General features: G+C 34.8%; 1 protein-coding gene across 5 annotated transcripts in view; it reads left to right on the top strand.

Moving 5' to 3' along the window:
* LOC128867813 (rho GTPase-activating protein gacZ-like) overlaps positions 1–20,468 on the top strand; it is a 170,644-nt gene extending 150,176 nt beyond the window's left edge. For all 5 annotated transcript variants that reach the window (XM_054109334.1, XM_054109344.1, XM_054109354.1 and 2 more), the window contains exon 4: positions 17,425–20,468. In XM_054109334.1, the coding sequence (XP_053965309.1) occupies positions 17,425–17,579 (155 nt within the window). In that variant the 3' untranslated portion in view covers positions 17,580–20,468. The remainder of the gene's footprint in view (positions 1–17,424) is intronic.
* Positions 20,469–22,404: the final 1,936 nt, after the last annotated feature.

Raw genomic sequence — 22,404 nt, forward strand, 5'->3', positions numbered from 1 at the left:
CTACGCTTTATCGCACTATATATATGAATAATTTTTTTAATTCATTACTTCAATTTAATTTTTTTTAGTTCCCCAAAATGCAATAGGCTATCCATTTGAATACCCGATTTTTTTCTAAAAATTCTGATTAAAAAGTTTCAAATTTTGATGATACTTTTTTATTTATTGAAAAAAAAAAAATATTAAATTAAATACAAAAAAACTTTAAAATATTATTATATTAAAAAAAAACAACTTTAAAATATTATCAAAAAATGGTTGTTCTAGTTTTTTAACGCACTGTAAATACATAAATATGTTTTTTAATTTTTTAGAGTGACCACGTCATTATTTTTATTTTTATATACATTTATTTTACATATTTTTAATGAGCAAAAAAGCTTGACAGGGTAAGGGTGCCCGATTACAGCTTGGCGTGACTGTATCGCAATGCCTTAGCCACTTTTCGTTTCAGCTCTTCATAGACCGCATAATTGCTAATGAAGGAATTACGTCAACAACATCTACAAAGGCATTTAAAAGTACTTTTTAATTTACTCTTCATTGTTATTTTGAGCAGAGATTTTTTTGACTTTATGTACATATTTGATATTTATTTTTTAAGAGACAAATTAACTCTGGTTTGCATGCCTTTGGAATTTTTCGATTACAAACCAAGATAATTATCCGTTAACAATTGTTTTTTTTCGTTTTTTTGTGTTTTTGTTTTTTTTTTTGTGTATTCCTCAAATACCAAATATCTGTGCATTTATTTTTCCGAATTTCTCTATAACACATTCACAGTCACTTTCATACCTACTTAGCAGAATGCGTTGCTAGGGGCCGTTGTGCTTGCTATTGAATATCTAAGTATGATATTTGTCGTACTCAATGACGTGTTTATGCAATTAGCATTCATATGCCCATAATTTTTGTGTACTTATTTACTTAAGTAATCTACTTTTCGTATTATTGAGTGGTTATACGAGATTTGTGCTTTGAAAATAATGCCTCCAATATTTGTGTTGAGCACTCAGTTATGTGACTACTACAGTAGACAAAAGCACTTACCAATAATATCAACAAAAAACGTGGCCGAAAATGTAGCAAGCTATTTAGAAAACAACATAGAAAAAAATAAATAAAAATTGAGACATATTTTTAACTAATTTTTGTTAGATACCTTCAAAATTTTTTGGAATTGAAAATTGGTAAGTCAATAGTGGTTACTCTATTCACAACGAATACGTTTTTTTTTATTTGATTTTTTGTTTTTAATAGCTGGCGTAATGGAATTTCACTCCTAAGAGAGCCTAAGTGAGAGCCTGGATTTTAATATTTTTAGACTCAGTGCATATTTTTGATATCCAATTTTCTTCACTAAGCTACACTTTTTTAACTTATTAAGATTTTGTATGGAAATTATACTTAAGCTGAAGTTTGAAGAAAAGGTTATTGACATAACAAAAAGTTATTGATAAATTTTTATATTTTAGTCAAATAATGTAATTTAATCAGAACTTAAAAAAAAATCAAGTATGCAGTTTTATAATCCATTGAATTTTGTGAAAAAAAAACTTTCATAAAAATTTCGAACGTTTTAATCAGAATTTTCGGAAAAAAATTGAGTTTGCAGTTTAATAACTCATTGAATTTTGTGGAAATAAAAAAAAATTGAAATTTTCATTTAAATTACAATTTTTAAATCAGAATCTTTAGAAGAAAAAATTAATTATTACAATTATAAAAAAAAATTACTTTCATCATAATTTGAAACTTTCGAAAGAAAAACTTTTAATTTTCATCAAAATTTGAAACTTTTTAATCAGAATTTTAAAAAAAAAATCAAGTATGCAGTTTTATAATCCATTGAATTTTGTGAAAAAAAATTTTAAACTTTGGTGGAAATAAAAAAAAATTTATTTTCTTTAAAATTTGAAACTTTTGAATTTAGTGGAAATTAAAAACAAAAATTTTTAATTTTCTTCAAAATTTGAAACTTTTGAATTTGGTGGAAATTAAAAAAAAAATTTAGTTTTCTTGAAAATGTGAAACTTTTGAATTTGATGGAAATGAAAAAAAAAAATTGAAACTTTGGTAGTAATAAACAAAAAAAAAACTTTATTTTCTTCAAAATTTGAATTTGAATTTTTTGTAAATAAAAAAAAATTTTAAACCTTTGAATTTGGTGGGAATTAAAAAAAAAAATTTTAGTTTTCTTGAAAATGGGAAACTTTTGAATTTGATGGAAATGAGAAAAAAAATTGAAACTTTGGTGGAAATAAACAAAAAAAAAAATTTTATTTTCTTCAAAATTTGAAACTTTTGAATTTGGTGGAAATTAAAAAAAGAAAAATTATTTTCTTCAAAATTTGAAACTTTTGAATCAGAATTTTTAGAAAAAAATCAAATATGTGCTTTTATAGCAATTTTCAGGTCGCTCAAAACTGTGGTTGATTTTTGACAATTTTTTCGAAATTTTTCCAAATTTTCCGTTTATGACGAAAGGGCACAAGACCGGAGCAAGAAAGATGGTAGGAATCAACGCATTGCTTGAGTCACTTGAAACTTACACTTCTTCTTCTTCTTAGCTTCACAATCCGTGGTGGACTATAACTTCAACAGCAAGTTTTCACCACTTTATTCTCTCCATTTCTTCATCTCTCCAGTTGTGTACGTTCATCTGCTTAAGATCTCATTTGACGTCATTTCACAATCTCATTCGTGGGCGCCCTCTTTTTCTTTCTCCAATTGGTGTTAGAATAAAAGCTCTCCAGCATTTCGCCCTTTCGGCGTGCGTAGTACGCGCCCAATTCATCTAATCCGTTGGGCTTTGATAAAACGTGTTACAGTTTGCCTTTGAATAAATTTCCTCGATTTTATTGTTGTAGCAAAGCATTGGTGACATTTATTATGCCAAAATTTAATAGACTACCATATAAAACTATGTACTCGCATTTTGATTTAAAAGTTTAAAATTTTGAAGAAAATTTTCTGAATTTTTTTCCTTTTCCACAAAATTTCATTGGCTCTAAAACTGTATACAATTTTTTATTTTTTTTTAAATTTCAATACTCTATATTTTGCTGAAAAAAAAATTAAATAAGAAAAAAAATGGTCAAAATTTGTTAATGGGTCCTAGTGCTATAATTCCTCAGCACTAAATATTTTAATGTAGCGGGAAATTTTTTAAATCTTATTTATTGTTTTAGAAAGCGTAAAATTTTAAGTATTAAAAATACATTAAATTTCTTTAATTTTCATTTATATTTTTCTATGTTCTCGAAGTTGGCAGAGAGCCACTGTGCATACCTCTTTGCTAAATATACCCACATAAAAACAACAAAAAAAATTAAAGCTGAAAATAGAAAACCGCAAATTGTAAAAAGTTCAGAACGATTAGACTACGTTAATAAATTCTATTTATATTTTTTATAGCAACTATATATCCACCACGAATAAAGGGAATTGCTACAGCCAAAGGCAGTTTGATGTAGTGAAAGATCATTTCAGATTGCGTGCGCACATACAGGGCCTTTCAAGTAAGAGTTTGTTGGAAATGTACAATACCCAGAAATATTTTTTACATGTGCATACAATTTTATGAAATCCAACAATAGAGGGTAATCAACGTTGCCATTTAAGACATCATTTTTATGCGAAAATGCAGCTGCGTGAAAGCATTTCGATAATAAGCCACACCGCCAAAGAAGACCTCAAAATATATCAAATGATATTCCTAGGCAAAATTGCAAGGGTTTTTGTTGTTATTATTACTATTGTTGTTACTTTTGTTGTTGTTGTTGATATAGTTGTTGTTATCGTTGTAACAGCATACAAAGTTCCTATAAATGTTTGGGAATTACTGCTGAAGTGACAATGATTGGCCGAATATACGTCCGGGTCATTCTGGTAACGTAGAACCGCCGGTTGCTGCTTGTTTGCCTTGGTTCAAAGGGTGGTTAAATTTCAAGGGCCGATGTTGAATATGAACCACACCTGAACGTCAACGACACCGTTGGACTTTTTTCTTTGGGGTTATTTGAAAGAAAAGGTGTACGTCGATAAGTCAGCAACAACTTAAGAGCTAAAGGATGAGATAATTCGGCACATTAACCGCATAGAACCTCAATTACACCTCAGCGTCATCGAAAATTTAGACCATCGGATGGAGGTGTGCCGCCGAGGCCGCAGCAGCCATTTGGCCAATATTTTGTTCCATACGTAATTGAGCCATACCAATATTACCATAGTAAAGATAGCTTCTTAGCAATAACTTCTTAAAAAAATTGTTTTTTATTCAAAATCAACACCGGCCCTTGAAACTTAACCACCCTAATATGAATTATTTATATTTATATTTCATGTGGATTAAAAAATAAACAAAAATTGATGTCACTCTCCAACATTTTGACTGCTAAGATCGCTCCATTTAACGCCTTAGGAATTTTCTCTGTCCTACCAGATCAAAGGTGCAGTTTACGTGAGCCAATCAGAAACAACTGAAGCATTGGAAGATAACATTTTGAGGTGCCAACTCCGGATATAGAGCCTCAATTACGACTTAATGTCCTTCAAACTCAACATCAAATTGCATCAAAAAATCAACATCTGTAGAGGTGAAAAATTTAGAAAATATCATTTATCACTCATGACTTGTAGGGCCTCAAAATTTATTTTTACTTTGAATGTAAAAAAAGAAACTCGAGTTTCTAAGCCCCTGTTGTTTTAATATTCCAACCATTCCTATGAATAACTATTTCAAGTATTCACAATTTAATATTTTTGCGAGATTTCCAAGTACCACAACCATAAATAAAAGCGCAGTGGTGCTCAAAAATTAGATAAATAAATAAACGGATATGCCTCTGTAATAAATATAAAAAAAGTGAAGTACACAACTGTGCGAGAAAAACTGTTTGCGCACCGAATGCTAATTTATGCGATCAATCAAATTTGCACAGAAGCTAATAAGAGTCATATGAGGGTGTACTTAAAAGTGCTTAACAACTAATTTGAACGAATGTTTGGTGTGCGAAAATACTTTGCAGTATTTTGCAATAAATAATGGCAATGGGAGTAATTAGAGAGCGCTTAGCCAGGAGCGTAGAACAGTTCAGAATTTTAACCTCCAGAGGGATTAGAAGTTGTCTGCGGTAATGGATGCCTGTCCTAAGAGGTGACAAATATCCAAACCTCCACCTATTAGTTATGGGTATTAACTTAACGATGCTTTTACACGTTACACCACTCAATAATTTTTCATATTTGAGTGATTCCATGTCAAGTGATGCTAGTATTTTGGACATCGAGTTCGATTTCTTCTAAAAATTTCACATATTTGTAGGCTGAAAATTTTTGAAAGAAATAATAATTTCGAAATTTTTTTATTTTATTCAGTGTTGAAAATTTTGTTATCAAGTTTTTTAAAGTGAAATATCTTCGGTTCTTTTTAAAATTGATATAACTTAAATTTGTTTAAACACAACAAAAGCATATTTTTTTTAATTTTTCTATTGAATGATTTTTTAGTTTCATATCAGAATTAAAACTTACATATCGTCCATAAAATACAATACAAAGTGGCGTAAAGGAGGTGATTCTAGAAGGAGCACATTGTGAGCTAAATCATCTCAGCTGGCGCCTTGATAAGGATAAGTGTGCTAAGCCTTATAAAGGATGATCAGATTGGAGATACTTTTTCCACGACAGATCACTCGTAACTACTTTCAAACTATTGGTATAGGAGTATGTTTCCGCCCTCGTAAAAGAGGTGTCGCTGCTGATATTATTTTTGTGTTCGCTCTAGTAATATACTGGTGATTGATCGGAGTAGTTGACATAATATACTTTTGAAGCGTAAAGATCCTTTCTTATCTGGCATCCAAAATTTTTACGTTTGTGCCGAAAAAACAGCATTTGGGAGAAGTCATGCTTCATTATTACCTTTAAAGGGGAGAAACCGGTTTAGAAAGCCGAAATTTTGGTATTTTTCGTGAATTTTTTGAACAAAGAAGGAATAATCAGAAATTGTTTAAACTTGGAGAATATTTTTTAATATTTTTAAGTACACTTTTAAATTTTTTCAAGCCATTTTCGCCGGAAATAGTGGCATTAAAGCGTGCTGTCCATGGGCGATCACCATCCGAGTATCTTGCTGGTGGGCTTTCCTGAAGTTGCAATTTTTCTCCGTAATCAACAACAATTTTTTTTTTTTTTTTTAACAACATGTTTCCTACTATTGAAAATTTCATGTTTTCGAAAATTAAATTTTTTCTTACAATATTTTTTCATCTATTTTGCTTAAAAATGATTTTTTAATGATAATATAATCCCAAAATTAGGTTCATATAAATGAGAATTGAATAAAGAATACTCCGAAAAAAATGCATAACGATTGGCCGAGAACTTTTTGAGCTAGAGTGCCCACCAGTTGAGCGTTACGGTGCCGAATCGACGGGCGGTCACTTAAGTGAACATAGAATCGGGAATTTTGCTTTAAAATTTTTCACCACATTTTCTTGAGTACAACGCCAGGCCACACATTGCTAAATCGCTCCAGAAATATTTAGAGGGACTGAATTGGAAAATCTTGTTCCACCCGTCGTATTCCCCAGACGGATTACCATCTGTTCCGATCAATGCAGTCAGGCCTTATTGGAGAGCGGCTTACTTCTTACGAGAGCATCTCAAACTGGCTCAATAAATGGATCAGGTCAAAAGAACTCGAATTTTTCGTTAGAGGAATCCATATGCTGCCTGGAAGATGGAGTAAAGTTGTAGCGTCCAATGGCCCATGCTTCGCATGATAGCCTGTGTTATTTAATTGTTTAAATTGTTCGTAACTTTGGCTAAGAAATGGCGGAAACTTATTCCCATACACAATTTATTTCAGTATTCATTGGAATTTCATCATGGAATGATTTACGCCTCAATAATGTTTACAAACCGTTCAATAGTATTACGAAAATCTATGCTCTGTAAAAAGTTTTCATCGTGCGCTCAGGTCAACGCATGGTGCACATAACTGACTTACCGAACGCACTATTCGGCTAACCATCGGCAAAATGGAAAATAATTTAACATTATTGGATGATACTCGACCCATTAGACCACCTACAGCCAGAAGTGAAGAGGATATTGCGGCTGTAAATGAAATTTTTTCCGAGACCCCGAAGAATCGATTCGATATCGATCTCAACCACTTGACTTAACTGATGGTACTACTTGGACAATTTTAAGCAAAGATCCTGGTTTGAAAGCGTATGAAATACAGCTAGAGCAAGATTTGATGCAAAGTATCATAATTTCAATAGTTGGGCTCTTGAAAAACTCGCCGAAGATCCGCCTTTTGCGACCCGAATTTTGGTCAGCATTGAGACGCATTCTTGGCTTAATGGCTACGTCAAAAAGCAATATTGAGCGATGGAGTGCGTAAATGCCCAAATAAAAATTTCCAGCGCTCAAACTCAGTTTTTTTATTTAGCAAAAAAGTCAACCAAAATTGGATGACTAATATTGCGCCACCTTATAAATAGTATTCACGAGCAACTTTGAATCTCTCCATATATGCAAGCACCTATTTTCATGTCCTCAGGAAAAGTGCTTCTTTATTTCTTATTAGGAAGTAATAATATATAGAAAATTTTAACTCCGGTTTTTAGCATATTTTTTCTTTCGTTTTTCGAATAAATCTTTCTTTCACCCTACGTGCGTTATGTATATGACCTCTTGAAGTGAATGGTCACCGATAGGCTCGTTGGAATCTAATTCAATGCTTGTGAAACCATTTAAGCCAAAAATAATACCAGCAGGGAAAAGCAACAAATAACGTAGTTGCATGCAAAGTAAGCCAGAAAATAGCCACAATTTCCACTGACCGCTTCTCTGCTACTTAGTTTTTTTTTTCTTATCTCACTTCCTTCTATCACTTGAATCCTGATTTGGAACGTGACGTCTTAATCAAATACGTCAGCGCTTGCTGAAATAATCTCATTCATCTTGTCTGCCACTGCCGATCGCCAGAGCCCTTTTAAATCATTAACATCTGCTATCGCAGCCCAATCAAGCCGAGCAACAAATCAAACTACCAACGACACAGCGAAAAAGGTAAAATAAACAAACTCACACAAGAAAAAGAAAACAAACAGCGAAACTTTGTAGGGACTTTAAAATAACCTTCCGCTGAGCAGTTGAAGAAATGAGAAGTCGGTTAGTTGACTTCATTTAAATGGCTAGACAGTGTTGCAGCTAATTCCCAGCTGTTAGTTTATAGGGTAGCAGGAGGCTGCTACGAAGGATGTCATTGGTATGCAGACAGCAGGCAAAGCAAACGCGCGTGCGCAGAGCAACTTTATTACGTGCGTTGCACGTTGCACGAGTGCAAAGAAGAAAAGAAAACAAAAGGCCATATAAATTGCATAGATTATAAATAATCACGTGAGTACATTAGCGCGCAACTATCCGGACTAGAGACGCGCGAGCATGACTAGCACAATATGCAGAGCAATAAAAATTCCAAAAATAAACAAATAAAAAACGTTAATTTTAATTCAGAATCCTAGCGAGTAAACGCCATGAAGCGCCTAGACGCAATAGCCGGCGAACGGCAGCACGGCGATAAGCATCTGTAAGGGAGCGTGCAAACAGGCGCTTGCGGCGATGCCGTTGATATGCACGTCGATTAGTGTAGTTCTGCAAGGCAGCCGCATGCGCAGCTTTATTACCCCGTTTTTCGCCTTTATTCTAAGCCAACAATGCGCACTCGCATCGGCCATATCAACAGCCACTCATAACGAGGCTAATAGAAAGATTAATCACAGTGCGCTGAAGGCGGCGGACGGCTGGCGGAAGGTGGAAAGCGGATGGTGGTTGGCGGCACGTAGTCACAGGCGCAGTGCAGTGCCACTTCGCTGCTGACTTATTGCACTCATTCGCCAGTTCGCCTCCGCCGCTGTTGATTTTCAGCGAAGCGATAACGCGAAATGAGTGCAGTTGGCCATTAATGGCATGCATTGCAGATCCTTCTTGCGCCACTAAGCAGCACAAATAGATTGGCCAACAATACTGTGCACTTGTATGTATGTATGTACACACACACACATATGTATGTAGATAGCAAGTTGCAACTAACGATTTCAATTTCATTTCATTTACGGCAGTCAAATTGCGTTGCACGCATTATTTATTTATGCCTACGTGATGGCGGCTCGAATTCGCCAAATCAAAGCCGCCGGAATTTTCGAGGTGAATTCACAAAACGGCAAAATTGTAAAATTTATAGAATTCAAATAGAATCTGCTTGTCTACTGCACAGCCAGCCATGTTGCTGAGTGTATGTGGTACGACCAAATCGTGCCACAAAAGTAATATCCGTTGAAAAGTGGCTAAGGCAAACTGGGATTCCACTGGAGAAGTATATAAATCTCCATATGAGTGGTGGTATATTTAATTTACTACGGATTTGCAGTCGCTAGCCAAAAGCCGCCACAAATCAAGTGGGTGTAATTTTTCATACTTTAACTAACAGCTCATGTTGTTGCTGTTTTGTACATTTAATATTTTCTGTTTTTTTTTTGCTTCAAATTCCGCGCGCAGTTTATTTGCCACGCTGGCTCTCACACTTGCTACACTACAAATTTAAATGCGTTCTTGACTTGTGCACTTTTTGCTACACACACACACATGTAAGTATTCCATTTGGTTTTCATTCTCAGCGAGCGGCGGATTTGCTTTTAAATGCTGAGAACCTCGAACCTCTAAATTTTTCTTTCCTTTTATTAGTTTTGCACGCGTATTAGCAACCCGGCGTCACTGTGCAGAAACGTGAGTGGGAAATTTTCGCACCTGACTCGGCGGCTACTTAAGTAAGTAGTACGAATCTTGCATACTTAGCTGGATTCATGGGAAAAATTGTGAACTATTTGCGAGTGATAAACAGCAAATATAACAATACATTGAGGCACAAGTAGAAATATGCAGAGTTACGCAAAGGAATGGAAGGCCATCGGTAAAAGATTAAATAAAAGTTATTTCGACTTCTGAAGTCTTTGATTTCGGCCTGTCTTAATTAGTAATTTTTCAAGTAAAATAATCTTTAGTACCGAAATTTTGTACTTATGACAGCCAAGTAGAGTTAAAAGGAATCCATTTGACACTTGATTTTGAAGAAAAAAATAAAAATGGAAAGATTGCAGTTTATAACTGCGGAAAAAACGAATGATTTGGTACCCGAAAAGAGTTATGAAAGAAATTCGGTAAGAAGACAAGAGATTCATCCACTTTAGTGGCAGCTGAGATGGTCAGAGAAAGGAGTTTGTAACTATTATAATTGCGGTGAGATCCTTCAAGCTCACAGTCACAATGCCTTCAGTGCTGATTAGGCAAAATAAATGTATTAAGTTCCTTCGTGATGAACCGCCATGCGCCATCAGTTTGTAGCTTTTCGTCCTAAGCCCCGAACTGCCGCAATGGCTGAGCCACGGCTCTTGGATCAGAACAATGTGAACTCCACCTTGCTGAAGTTAAATTAATATATTGGCGGACACCGCCTTAGAATGCTGAAGATTTATCAGAAGAATAATCATGTTCGGTAATCCTCTCCAGCCCTTTAAAGACAGTGTGCTCGCTCTCCGAGACTAAGGGCCTCTCCTTCTCCGCCCTGTCGAACAGTGCTCCGATGCTGATGATGGACTCCAGCGCTGGAGAAAAGCCGCTAACACTGCCAGTGTAAGACGTGACGGATTCTACTTGTATATCCATGCCCACAAGAGCCTCCTCTGGGCTTATCTTCTGCCACCACCTCCACATGTGCAGGGCATCTCTGGCACCGGTTTGGTAGATTTTGAGGACTACCTTCTCGAAACCATAGGTGATGACTCCCCTTGCATTCACCAGAATCACCGCAAGCCGATAGTGCGACTCAGTTTTCTCCACCTTAACCACCTTGCTGTTGTGTGTGGGAAGTTTCAGGTTGCAGTAACGAAGCATTTCCTCCATCACCTCTGAAGTGGACGGTTCAGAAGGGAGTCTGACACGTGCTTGCGAACGCACAGGTAGATTCATCTTGTGCACCACCTCTAGCTCGGCTTACTTCAACATCTCTCCCATCACGGCCACAACCGCCGTTTGTCGGCACAAACTATCCATTTGTACGTTCCATAATGCCATCCGGCCTTCTCCCAGCATGGCAAGGTCCAGGATTTTCCCTTACTACTGCGACTTCGCTGAACGACTTAGTCAGACTGCCACCTATTCTCGGCTTCTTCTCGAGGAAAACGGCCTCCTCCTGGGAGATTTGCCTTTTAACCCCCGAATTCGGTTGAGGAGCGCTCTATCATCCATCTGCATTCCATATAGTAACGTTCCAGTGAAAAATAGCTTTCTCTCCTAATTTCGTATGGGGGTTATACGCCAACAATAGTCTCCATTACTTTGTGAGGGACATTGAAAAGCTGCACTATCATTGCTCGATATCGACTTGTTGTCTGTTTGGGTCCGTCTTGAGGCTTATCTCAGGCACTCGTGCTTGTTGTCTGTTCGCGCTCTAATTGTATGTTACAAAGTTGTATTACAATTCTTCCTGCAAACTTTTTTATTGCTTACCATTCATCTTTCGAGTTCAGCATTTCCGTTATCAAGTTATCTGGTGTGGAAACGACGCCGAGGACATTTGCGAGCACGGAGTGCTCTTCGTTAAATCTCCAGTGAAAAGTCACGTTTTCTACACTCACAGCTTCGCTGTGGCATTCCGGGCAGGTGGAATTATCTGCGCTAGATTAAAACGCTGGAGGTACGCAAGAAAACCACCATGTCCGCTCAGAATCTGGATTAGTCAAAATCTGTTTCGCCCTGTTTTCTACTTGTCCATTCATCTACTTTGGGAATCAGCTTATATGTTCCATGTAGCCTTGTACTCTACTACGTTTATCACAGACGTTTAAGAGTGCCTCCTCGCTTCTTGGAAAACTGTTTAAAATTAACTTATGTTTTTAATTTTCTTTTTATTACATTTACTTTAACTGTAAGCACTCCCACTTTTAATTTTACTCTTTCGAAAATTCACTTTTAATATTTCACCTTTATTTCCATGGTTCAGCTACCAGCTTCGTTCAGCTGCTGGAAATGCTTTTCCATTTCAGTATTCAATTCATAACAAAAAAACCAAAATTACCTCTGATTTGTGTTTTTTTTTGCGAGTTGCTCTTCCTTTCCTGCGGTCCGTATTAATTGATGAGCTCCAAGGAAGCTGCTCCTGTTGGCCCGAGACTGCGAGACATGAAACGAACTGAAGAAGAACCAATCAGCGCCACGCCTGTCTGTATAACATACATCACACCCCTCGCCCTTTCAGTACCATAAAGCCTTGATTACTTTGCTATCTGTCTCACTGTCTGTCTGTCTCGCCTGTTCACTAGACGCGCATAGGCGCTGTCACGCGATCCATTTAAATTAGTCGAAAACAATTTATCGTATTAAAGTTTCACAATCGTGGCGAACGCCACTTGCAAATGCGCAGTAGGTGTGTTAAATTGCCTTCACATCAAGCAGGCATCCTACTGGGCTTACATAGGCGGCAAACAAGGCGAGTAATTATGCTTGTCAATGATTAAAGACGAAACTTATTTTTGTATTTTTATATTTTTTTTTTACTCGTAGCTGCTAGAAGTTTCACTTTTTCGCAGTCTTGTAAACGATTCTTTATAATTTGCACAGCTTCTGCTATTGTTGCTCTTCATCAGCAGCCCCTACCACCTCACTTCAACGTGCGCCAGTTCATTGTTTCTACTACGCCTTTTATATCATCCGATATCTGCTCAATATTTGCATGCTGCACCAATTTTTAATCCTTTATATTTGCGCCATACACAGCGCCACACACAGTCGGTGGTCCCGGCGTTGCGTTGCGCACGCGCTTTTGGGTCAAAATCCGACAGCAGCAGTAGTCGTGCAGTGAACTGTCGAGCCAGCCATCACTTGCATACATATGTATGTACGCTGTTAAACCCTTTCAAATGAATGCGACCTACAATAAAAGCAACACAGAAATGGAAATGCTACTCGTAAGCGGTCGCTGCACCACTTGATGCATTCGATTTCGTTGCCCTTTTGCTACTTTTGCTTCATTGACGCGTCGCGACGCGCTGCACAACTTGTTGCATACCGCACCTTTACGCTTGTCTGATCGTGTAAAGGTATCTTGTTGTTTAACACCATTGCTAAATTGCTTTACATTTGCATACAAATAAACAAATGCGCTGAAATGTCTGCGCGCGCGCTGGTACAGATCGTCTTTCGCCTGTCTTCAATTTCTCATTCTCACTGCAACTTTTCAACTGTGATTTTTTTCTGGCGTTTTAAAGCACCTCCTTTACTTAAATTTATCCCATACAACAATGCGCCATAGTGCCACAACAAGTCTGGCGCATCTTAAATGCTGCACATTATCACCGTATAATCATCACTTTAAGCTTTTTTATTTGTGCGTTCGGTGTGCGCTTTTAGCTGCGATACAAATAATAATTATAAATCAGATTAAATCTTTGGACACTGAACTACGAGTATTGAACGGTGGTAGAACTGGCTTTAAATTGAAGTGGCGAAGTGATGTGCCAAGACGCGCCAGCTTAAGATTGGCCTGATGTCGGTTGTGGGTTACTTGGCACTTGGTGATATTATTCCATTCTCCTTGCAAAGGGTGGGTCATAGGCTGATTTTTATGCTCTACTACATATGTATGTAAAAAAAAAATCGATCAGTGAGGAGTCCAACTTTAATTCCAGTGCCTGTCTCGGCTGGCCGTGCTGTGGTCGCTTCAGGCAATCCTATTTTGCAGGACATTACAGATGGTTTATATTTCAGTGAGTACCTGAAATCCCTCAGTATCCGAATTGTTACGGGACTGTCAACCACACATAAGCCATTACCAGCAGCCTAGAAAAGTAGGCTAGCGGTGCCATATCACAGCTTCAAGGAGTTCAAGCAGCCACTCTAGAACCGCCTGTTACGCAATTGAGCGAATAAATTTGAAAACATTAGTTTTGGGAAAAAATTTAATTTTCTTCTTCAAAACTTCGGGGGAAAAAATTTGTATTGCCATTTCTGGAAAAAATTTAATTTTTTCCCAAAATAAACTTCCGGAACAAAATTGGAAAATAAAAATTAAATTTTGACCCAAAAATTTTTTTTTCAAAACTGGCCACACAAATTTTTTCCAAAAATGGCTATAAAATTTAATTTTTTTCGAAAAAAAAGTTTAAATAGAAAAATTAATATTTTTTTCTAAATATTAAAAAAAAGATTTATAGGAAGTTTTCAAAAATGGCAGTAAAATGTTTTTTTTTGGGAAAAAATAAATATTTTTTTAAAACTTTTGCGAAAAAAAATGTTATTGCCTTATTTAAAAAAATTAGTTCTGGAAAAAAATTTAATTTTTTTCTTCAAAACTTATGGAAAACAATTTTTTATTGCCATTTCTGAAAAAAATGCGTTTTTTCCCCCAAAAAAAAACCTCTGAAAAAAAAAATAAATAAATAAATAATAAAGATAAACATTAAATTATTCCCAAAAAATTTTTTTCAAAGCGATCTGAAAAAAAAATTTCATTTTTTTCCAAAATATTTAATTTTTTTACAAAAAGAATTTTTTTTTAATAATATATTTTTCCCCAAATATTTAAAAAAAGGTTTACAGAAATTTTAGAAATAACCGAAGATATTTCACTTTGAAAAACTATATTCGAATTAAAAAAAAAATTCCAATAAAATTTGTTTTTGTGAAAAACTAATATAAATTTTTTTTTTTTAACTTTTGGGGAAAAAATTTGTATTGCTATTTAAAAAAAAATTAGTTTTGAGAAAAAATAATATTTTTTGCATCAAAATTTTTCCAAAAGAATTTTTTATTGCCATTTTTTAAAACATCTCGTTAGACTTTCTTCTAAAAGTAACAGAGCTAGGAAATCTATAGGGACCCCACTATTAAGCTTTTAGGGAATACTGAACACAATCTTAGCTATTAATGGCAAAAATAAACAAAATTTAAAGGGGGTGTTTTCCAAAAATTAGAACAAAATATCCAAAATAAAATTAAAGTCTTTTGAAAAAAAAAATATTCTTAAAAAGTATAAAAATGTTAAAAATGACCGAATATATTTCACCTAAAAAACTCTATATCAAAATTTTCAACATTAAATAAATCTCAAAAGTATTAAATTTTTTTCTAAATTTTTTCAGCTTACTTCTTATTATATTCGAATCTACAAATAAACCAATTTTCAGAAAAGCCGGTGCCAATGAGCAAACATTTTTTTCACTTTTATCACTTGACATGGATTTTCTCTATTATGAAGCTTTATGAACAAGAGATCGATTGTTGGATCGATCGTGGAGCATTTAGTGTCATCTCTATGAAATCGGATCTCACTCAAGTCCAAAATGTTGCTCAACGCCATAAACAAAAAAAAAAAACTATTACTTAGCAGGCCTTTGTTGCCCTCGCCATTTGTCTTTATTTTCGAAAAAAATAGGCCTATTATAGCGTGGCTCAATATTTCGAAACATTTTTCAAATATAAAACAATACATTTCGTACAGCGATTTGAAACGATATCGAGTTTCTTGCACTTAGTCGAGCACGAAATAGCTATAAATGCCACAATAATTTCTAATTTAGAGAAAAGCCAGCCGACAGTTCACCCTTTAAAATAGATACCCAAACCAGCATCCTTTTGTAGTATCAGCATCTTCTGCTAATTTGTCTGCAAGAAGTTGAAATGAAACTGATACTCTTATGAAGTGTCAACGCATCGAATTCTGCAATCGAGATTGTCTTTACAGCTTAGAATTAAGGAAAGAATATATTCTGATTCTCGTTACACTCAACGCGTAATGTATAGAATATTTGAGAAAGCGCTAAGCTTCTAGTTGCTAGATTGCCGCCTTTTGCTGTTGAAGGCACGCAGAGAATTTAGTATTTAGATTTTTGCTGATATGTATGATAAATAAAGATGAATTGCATTTATATTATATTTAGAATTCTAGTAGTAGATTCTTGTTTGACTTTTTTAAATAAAAAAATCTTTTTGTTCATTAGAAAAATAATAAAAGAATTTTACCTGATTTTATTTAAAAAATATTTCTTAAAATCATCGAAGGAAGTTATTACAAAAAAAAAATTTTTTAAATTGTTTAATTTTTTATAAAAAAATTTTTTTTTGAAGTATAATTTAAAGTAAATTTTTTGTTTTTACTTTTTCTAATTTGAACAAATTTTATAAATTTGTCAAAAGAAGTCATTGGAAAAAATTGTTTCCTGTTTTTATCTAAAAAACTTTTTTAAAGTATAATTTATAATTAAACACTTTTTTTTATTTAAAAACATTTCTTAAAATCGTCAAACGAAGGCACTAGAAAATTAAAAAAAAATGTCTTTTACATTTTTTTATTTAAAATTATTTCTTAAAATTGTCGAAGGAAGTCAATAAAAAATATTGTTTCCTGTTTTTATTTAAAAAAACTTTTTAAAGTATAATTTATAAGTAGAAATAATTTTTTTATTTAAAAAATTTCTTAAAATCGTCAAACTAAGACACTAGAAAATTAAAAAAAAATGTTTTTTATCTTTTTTTATTTAAAATAATTTCTTAAAATCGTCGAAGGAAGTCATTAAAAAAAATTATTTCCTTTTTTATACAAAAAACTTTTTAAAGAATAATTTAATATAAAAAACATTTTTTTAAAGTGTAATTTATAAGTCGAATTGTTTTTTTTTTTACTTTTTTATTTTAAACAAATTTCTTAAAGTATAATTTATAAGTAAAAATGTTTTGTTTTTTATTTAAAAAAATTTCTTAAAATCGTAGAAGGAAGTCATTATGTTTCCTGTTTTTATTTAAACAATTTTTTTTAAGCATAATTTATAATTCAAAATGTCTTTTTTCATTTAAAAAAAGATTTTTAAAATCGTTAAAAGAAGCCACTAGAAAAATAAAAAAAATTGTTTTTTACCCTTCTTCATTAAAACAAAATTTCTTAATATGGTTGAAGGAAGTCATTAGAAACAAATAAATACAATATATAATTTTTTTTACTTTCTTTTGTTTAAAAAAACTTTCTAAAATCTTCCAAAGAAGTCATTAGAAAAATATATTTTTTTCTTTCGACGATTTTAAGACATTTTGTTTTTTTGTTTTTTTAAGTTAATAAATAATTTATTTTTTATTATAAGGGGCTTCGTTTGACGATTTTAAGAACTTTTTTTAAATATACTAAATCATTTTTTTTTAATATTTAAATAAAAAGGAGTGCAAAAAATGTTTTACTTTTCTATTGAAGAAAATGTTTTTTAACTTTCCTCGACGATCTTCTCTGTAATAAGTGCAATTTAAAAATTTACCTGTTTCAATTTCAAAAATTTTATACTAATGAATCTTTTTTCTTTTTTTCAGGTAAGTTCAATAAGAATAACAATCGTTGCTTAAATTTTACGCGTAAGTTTATTAATTTTAAATTTTTCAACCTCCATTATACAAGGGGGCTCAAAATTAATCAGCCAACTTCTTTTTTGAATAACTTGCTTACTAAATATGTTTTTGTTTACTAGAAATATAATTAAATATAAAAATAAATAAAAATATGAATATGAATATAAAATAAATGTGACAAGCCAAGCCTATCAGCCTATTTTTTTGTTTCTTTTTTTTTACTGAATAAAAAAGTGGTTTTGAGTGATTGATATCTTTATAAGGACCTTTTCGCGCTCTCTTACTTATCTGTTTGTATACTGCAGCTGTCCAGTTGATAAGTGTACAATTTGATGTCAAAAATTATAAATATTCCGATAGGGTGATTAATTTTGCGCTACCTTGATAAGTTAAGGCTTCATTGCCTTCCATTTTCAAACTTATTTGCTCATATTAGAGCTTGAGTAACATACAACAACTTATCTATATCTCTGATAAAAAAAATCGAAAAATTACATCTCGAAACGGTGCCCATTGAAAGGAATGATTTTCGTGTTTAGCCTAATTACGGGCACATGAGAAAGTCAAAATGATTGTATGATGAGAAAAATTGCTCTAAAGTGCTATTATTTGTAATTAGCTTATAAAAAATCAGAAGCAAAAAACAAAAAAAGTACAGTGCTATTCTTTGCAAAAGCCTTTTTATTCCCACTTGGAGAGTTACAAGTAACCCTAAGATGCCCTAAGGGCATGAAAATACATAAATGCGAATAGAACAAATGAAAACAAATAACGAATCGGTATTGAAATAACAAATTTTGTTTGATTTCACAACCAGAATAAAGGAATAATACAAATTAACAATTCCTGGTAAAGTGCTTCTGGTTATACGAGTGGCGAGTATCACATGATGAGTGTAGCAACAACGCGAAATCTCGATTTTGGCGCCTAGTCATGCAAAAATATCAACAAAAAAACAAAAAATCAAAAACAAAAACACAAACAAAATTGCAATTCAGCAGCATTCAGCACTAATAAAGCAATTAAAGATACAACCAATAGATAAACTTCAGCCGCAACACGATAAGCAAAAGCCGCGAGCGAAATTCATAAAACAAATATTTGAAAAAATATAAAAAATAAAGTAAACGAAATAAAAGAGAAAAGCCAAGCAAAATTTGTACAGATTAAATGAGTGAGCAACAAAATGTTGCCGATACGCAAATGACAGCATGAATTTAAGGCGTACATAGAGGGAGCAGCAGCAGCGGCCGAAGAAGAAGAGGAAGAGGAGAATATAAGAAGAAGAAGAAAGCGCGGGCGAGCGTAAGCGATCAGCAACAGCTAGCAAGTGGAACACAGTTATTTATTATTGTTGTTAGCATTTTGTTAGTCTTTATCAGTTGATGGATAGCAGACAGTTTATTTTTATTGAACGCCAACAACAAGCCAACTACTGGCAGTGGCGGCAACAGTAGCAACAACAGCAATTAATTTGTAAACAACTGCAATGAAAACAAAATAGCAATATTAAGTGACATTTACCAACAACAACAAAAACAAAAACAATGGTAGTAACAGCAACAACAACAAAAAGACCAACAGAAACAGAAATAATAGTAGCAACAACAACAGTAACAGAAATAATAATAGCAACAACAACAACAACTTGTGGGCGACAGCGCTATTGCCAATAATGCTTTAGCTGCCAGTAGCGCCCATCAAAATGTATTGATCTTGCACTTGTGCCACGATCACTTGCCTCAAATCCATATACACACACACACACACACGCACACACCGGCACTTGCAGGCTTGCCCAAACAGCGCTTCAACGCGTCACCGTTGTTATTTTGCATTTAACGTTGAATACAGAAAATTTTAATTGACGATTTTGTGGTGTGGTCCAATGTGGCATGTAAATTTTATGCCACAATGTGACAGAGAAAATCAGGAAAATTTTGCGATCAATCAGCGCTGTCAATCCAAATTGAACGATCAATGTGTGTACGTGGATCAAAAAACAACAAACATAGAATTTGCTCAAAAAGACTAGCGGCGAAATTGGTTTGCCAAGTGGCGAGCAAAAATGGGGAGTGCCGCAGTGTCTCTATGCCAGTGGGTTGGTGGAAGAGAGGTCTTTCAAGTTCAAAAGCAGTCATTCACTGCTGGCGTCGATCAAAAATAAATAAAGTAAAATTACAAAAACAACAAAAACAACTCTGTTACTAAATATGCAAGTGAGAGTTCTATTGATTGCACGCAAATTATAGTTGACACCGAGGCAATAATTTTTTTTTTAATTTTTTATTTTTTCTTGTTTGCTTGCCCCATCACTAGTACACTGTGTTAGTAGTGCGCTGAGGAATTCCAAAGAAATTGTAAATTAAACAGCGCACGAAAGAAAGTGCAATTGAGGGTATGAAAGTTCGAGACCCAGAATGGGTAGTTGAACAGGCGGGCGAATGAGCGAAATCTGCCCTAACCAGGAACTATTTGAGGCGGTAGAGCAGCAAGGCGTGATCAGTACACAGAACAGCGCACTGCTCCAGCGTTGCGCTTAATGACGTAAAGTAAGAGACAGGGAAAAATATAAAAAATCGCAACTACTGACCGCTTCCAACCAAATGAGCGTTTGAGTGTACGAAAGGCTGGCTGACGGACTAACTGACTAACTTGTCGTTGACTGACTGATCGTTAGCGATCGACACTTTCCAACCGATGAGTTCAGATTCATTTGTTGGCCTAGCTGTCTGTCCATATGTTTGCAATTGCCACAAGTGCCACGAAATTGATTTGAACGCGGCAGCAATAACAAAACAATAACAATTGCAAATGTTACAACAAATGGCATTGCGCATACAAATGTGCGGAATGCGACTTGTCTTCCTTGTTGCAAGTACACTAGAACACATGTATTTACATATTTGCGACATTCATGCAACAAATGTCGGCGCTGAGTATTGCGCGTGTTGCACGCAATGTCGGTGCGAAGAAGTGCATTTTATTTTGTTTTTTGCTTTTTTATTTTTTTTCTGGTGGTGATGTAACAAATGTTGCAAACGACGTAATTTTATTTGCATATGCGCGTTGCGCTTTTTTTGCTGCTTGCATTTTGTTGTTTTGGTTTTTTTTTTACTGTCGCGGGGTTGTCATAATAAATTTCCATTTATTATGTAAATTAGTGCGCAACTAAGCAACTTTTTTGCTTGCTTTCTAATTGCACACACCCACCACGCCATGCTACTTTTGCTGGAAGGTCATTAACTTGCCATAAATACTTGCAACACAAGCTGATATATTGCAATAATAATTTTTACAGCTGGTCAACACAACCATAAATCAGTATTGCACTTGGGAAGTGTCCGAAAGTGTGGCGCAAAAAACGGAAAATAAAAACAAAAATATTTGTAATAATAAAATGCTGTCAAACTGAAAGCGAAAGCGGGGAAACTATTAGTGCGCGCTTTGCTATTCCCGCAAGGATCGCTGCGTTGGCAGAGAGAGCAAAACAATCAATTGCGAAAATTCCTGCAGGGCGCCATTGACATGTGGCTGGGGCCATGCAGAACATACATGCACACATATATACACGCACGTACCTATGTAAGTATGTATGCATGTGTGGATGTATGTACGCGCGCGCTCTAAGCTCTTTGAACTCAAGTCATGTGTGGCTATGCTTCATATCTGCGTCTGCAATGAATTAATCTTCGCCCGTTTTGAGCCACATACGCCTTAAAAGCTGCAGTTCCCTAGCCAAATGCTTGTACACACACACATACGCCAATACATATATATTTATATATATCTACATACATACCTACAATATTGCCGGTTAGGTGGTAGTTTCACAAGATAAATTACGTGTTGATGTACTTCATTGCTGCTCTGGAATGCTGCATCATTGACTAGTCGCTTGACCAGCCGCCGCCAGGAAGTAGGGCTCGCCTAATGAAACGAGCGCGCATTCTTTAGCTTCCCTGTTTCGGCGTCGAGCGTTCTGTTGCCTATTAGGCTTGGTGAGTTGCTCTGGCGGCTTGTTGAGTAATTATGCTAAGATTTTTGCCTTTGATAAGCATTTTGTTGATTTTAATATTCACCGCCACTAAAGTGTCATCAATTATATTGATAAATGAGGCGGTGGTGGAGCTTTGAAGTAGCGATTTGCGAGAGCGAAAAAATTCTTGTAATCTAGAAATGATAGATGATGAAGGGGGCGGGGGGTGTCTTTTCTTGAAGGAGGGAGACGAGAGAGAGGAATTATATTAATGCTATAGCGAGTTGATATGCAACGTAAAGATATGTGGACTTGGAAGAAATGGTGGTGCTTCCTTAACTCTGTTGTTGCTGCTAATGCCGTTGGAGGTTGGAGGCAATCACATGTTTGCCAAATAAGCCGAAAAACTTGGCCAAAATGGAACCTTGTCTGGCAAAAAATTGCTACTAAATATTAGGAGACAGGATATGAGAAATATCATAGGGGCGCCTATAAGGCATTGTATAATTAGATGGTATGCAAATAGACGGGGGTACCATATAAGACTTTTGTCGAAGCTGTCAAGTTATTGAAGAAGAGAAAACCGTGGAACACCTCGCGTGTGCATGCATTGCTTTATAAAGAAAAAGGTTTTCCCCGCTCGGATTCACCTCCCTTGGCAGCATTGAAGAGACCGCACAAATAGGGTTGCCGAAATTAACAAAATTTATTAAATCAACACGTTAGTTCAGAGAAGACTCAGGAGTGTGAAGAACGAGCTCCAGTGGTATCACAATGGTATTATTCAGGCCTATGTGTGCCGGATGCTAGCCACTCAACCTAACCTAACCTAGCTCTGTCAGTGATTTGGTGGAGTGCAGGCATGCAGCTCAATTTTGATTAGGAGATTCTTCCTTTTATCAGAGTAGAGTTTCGCACAAGACCTGTTCACAACTAAATAAGAAAGAAAATTCTATAACTTTAGT

The sequence above is a fragment of the Anastrepha ludens genome, chromosome 2, assembly GCF_028408465.1.
Source record: "Anastrepha ludens isolate Willacy chromosome 2, idAnaLude1.1, whole genome shotgun sequence".
Lineage (NCBI taxonomy): Eukaryota > Metazoa > Arthropoda > Insecta > Diptera > Tephritidae > Anastrepha > Anastrepha ludens.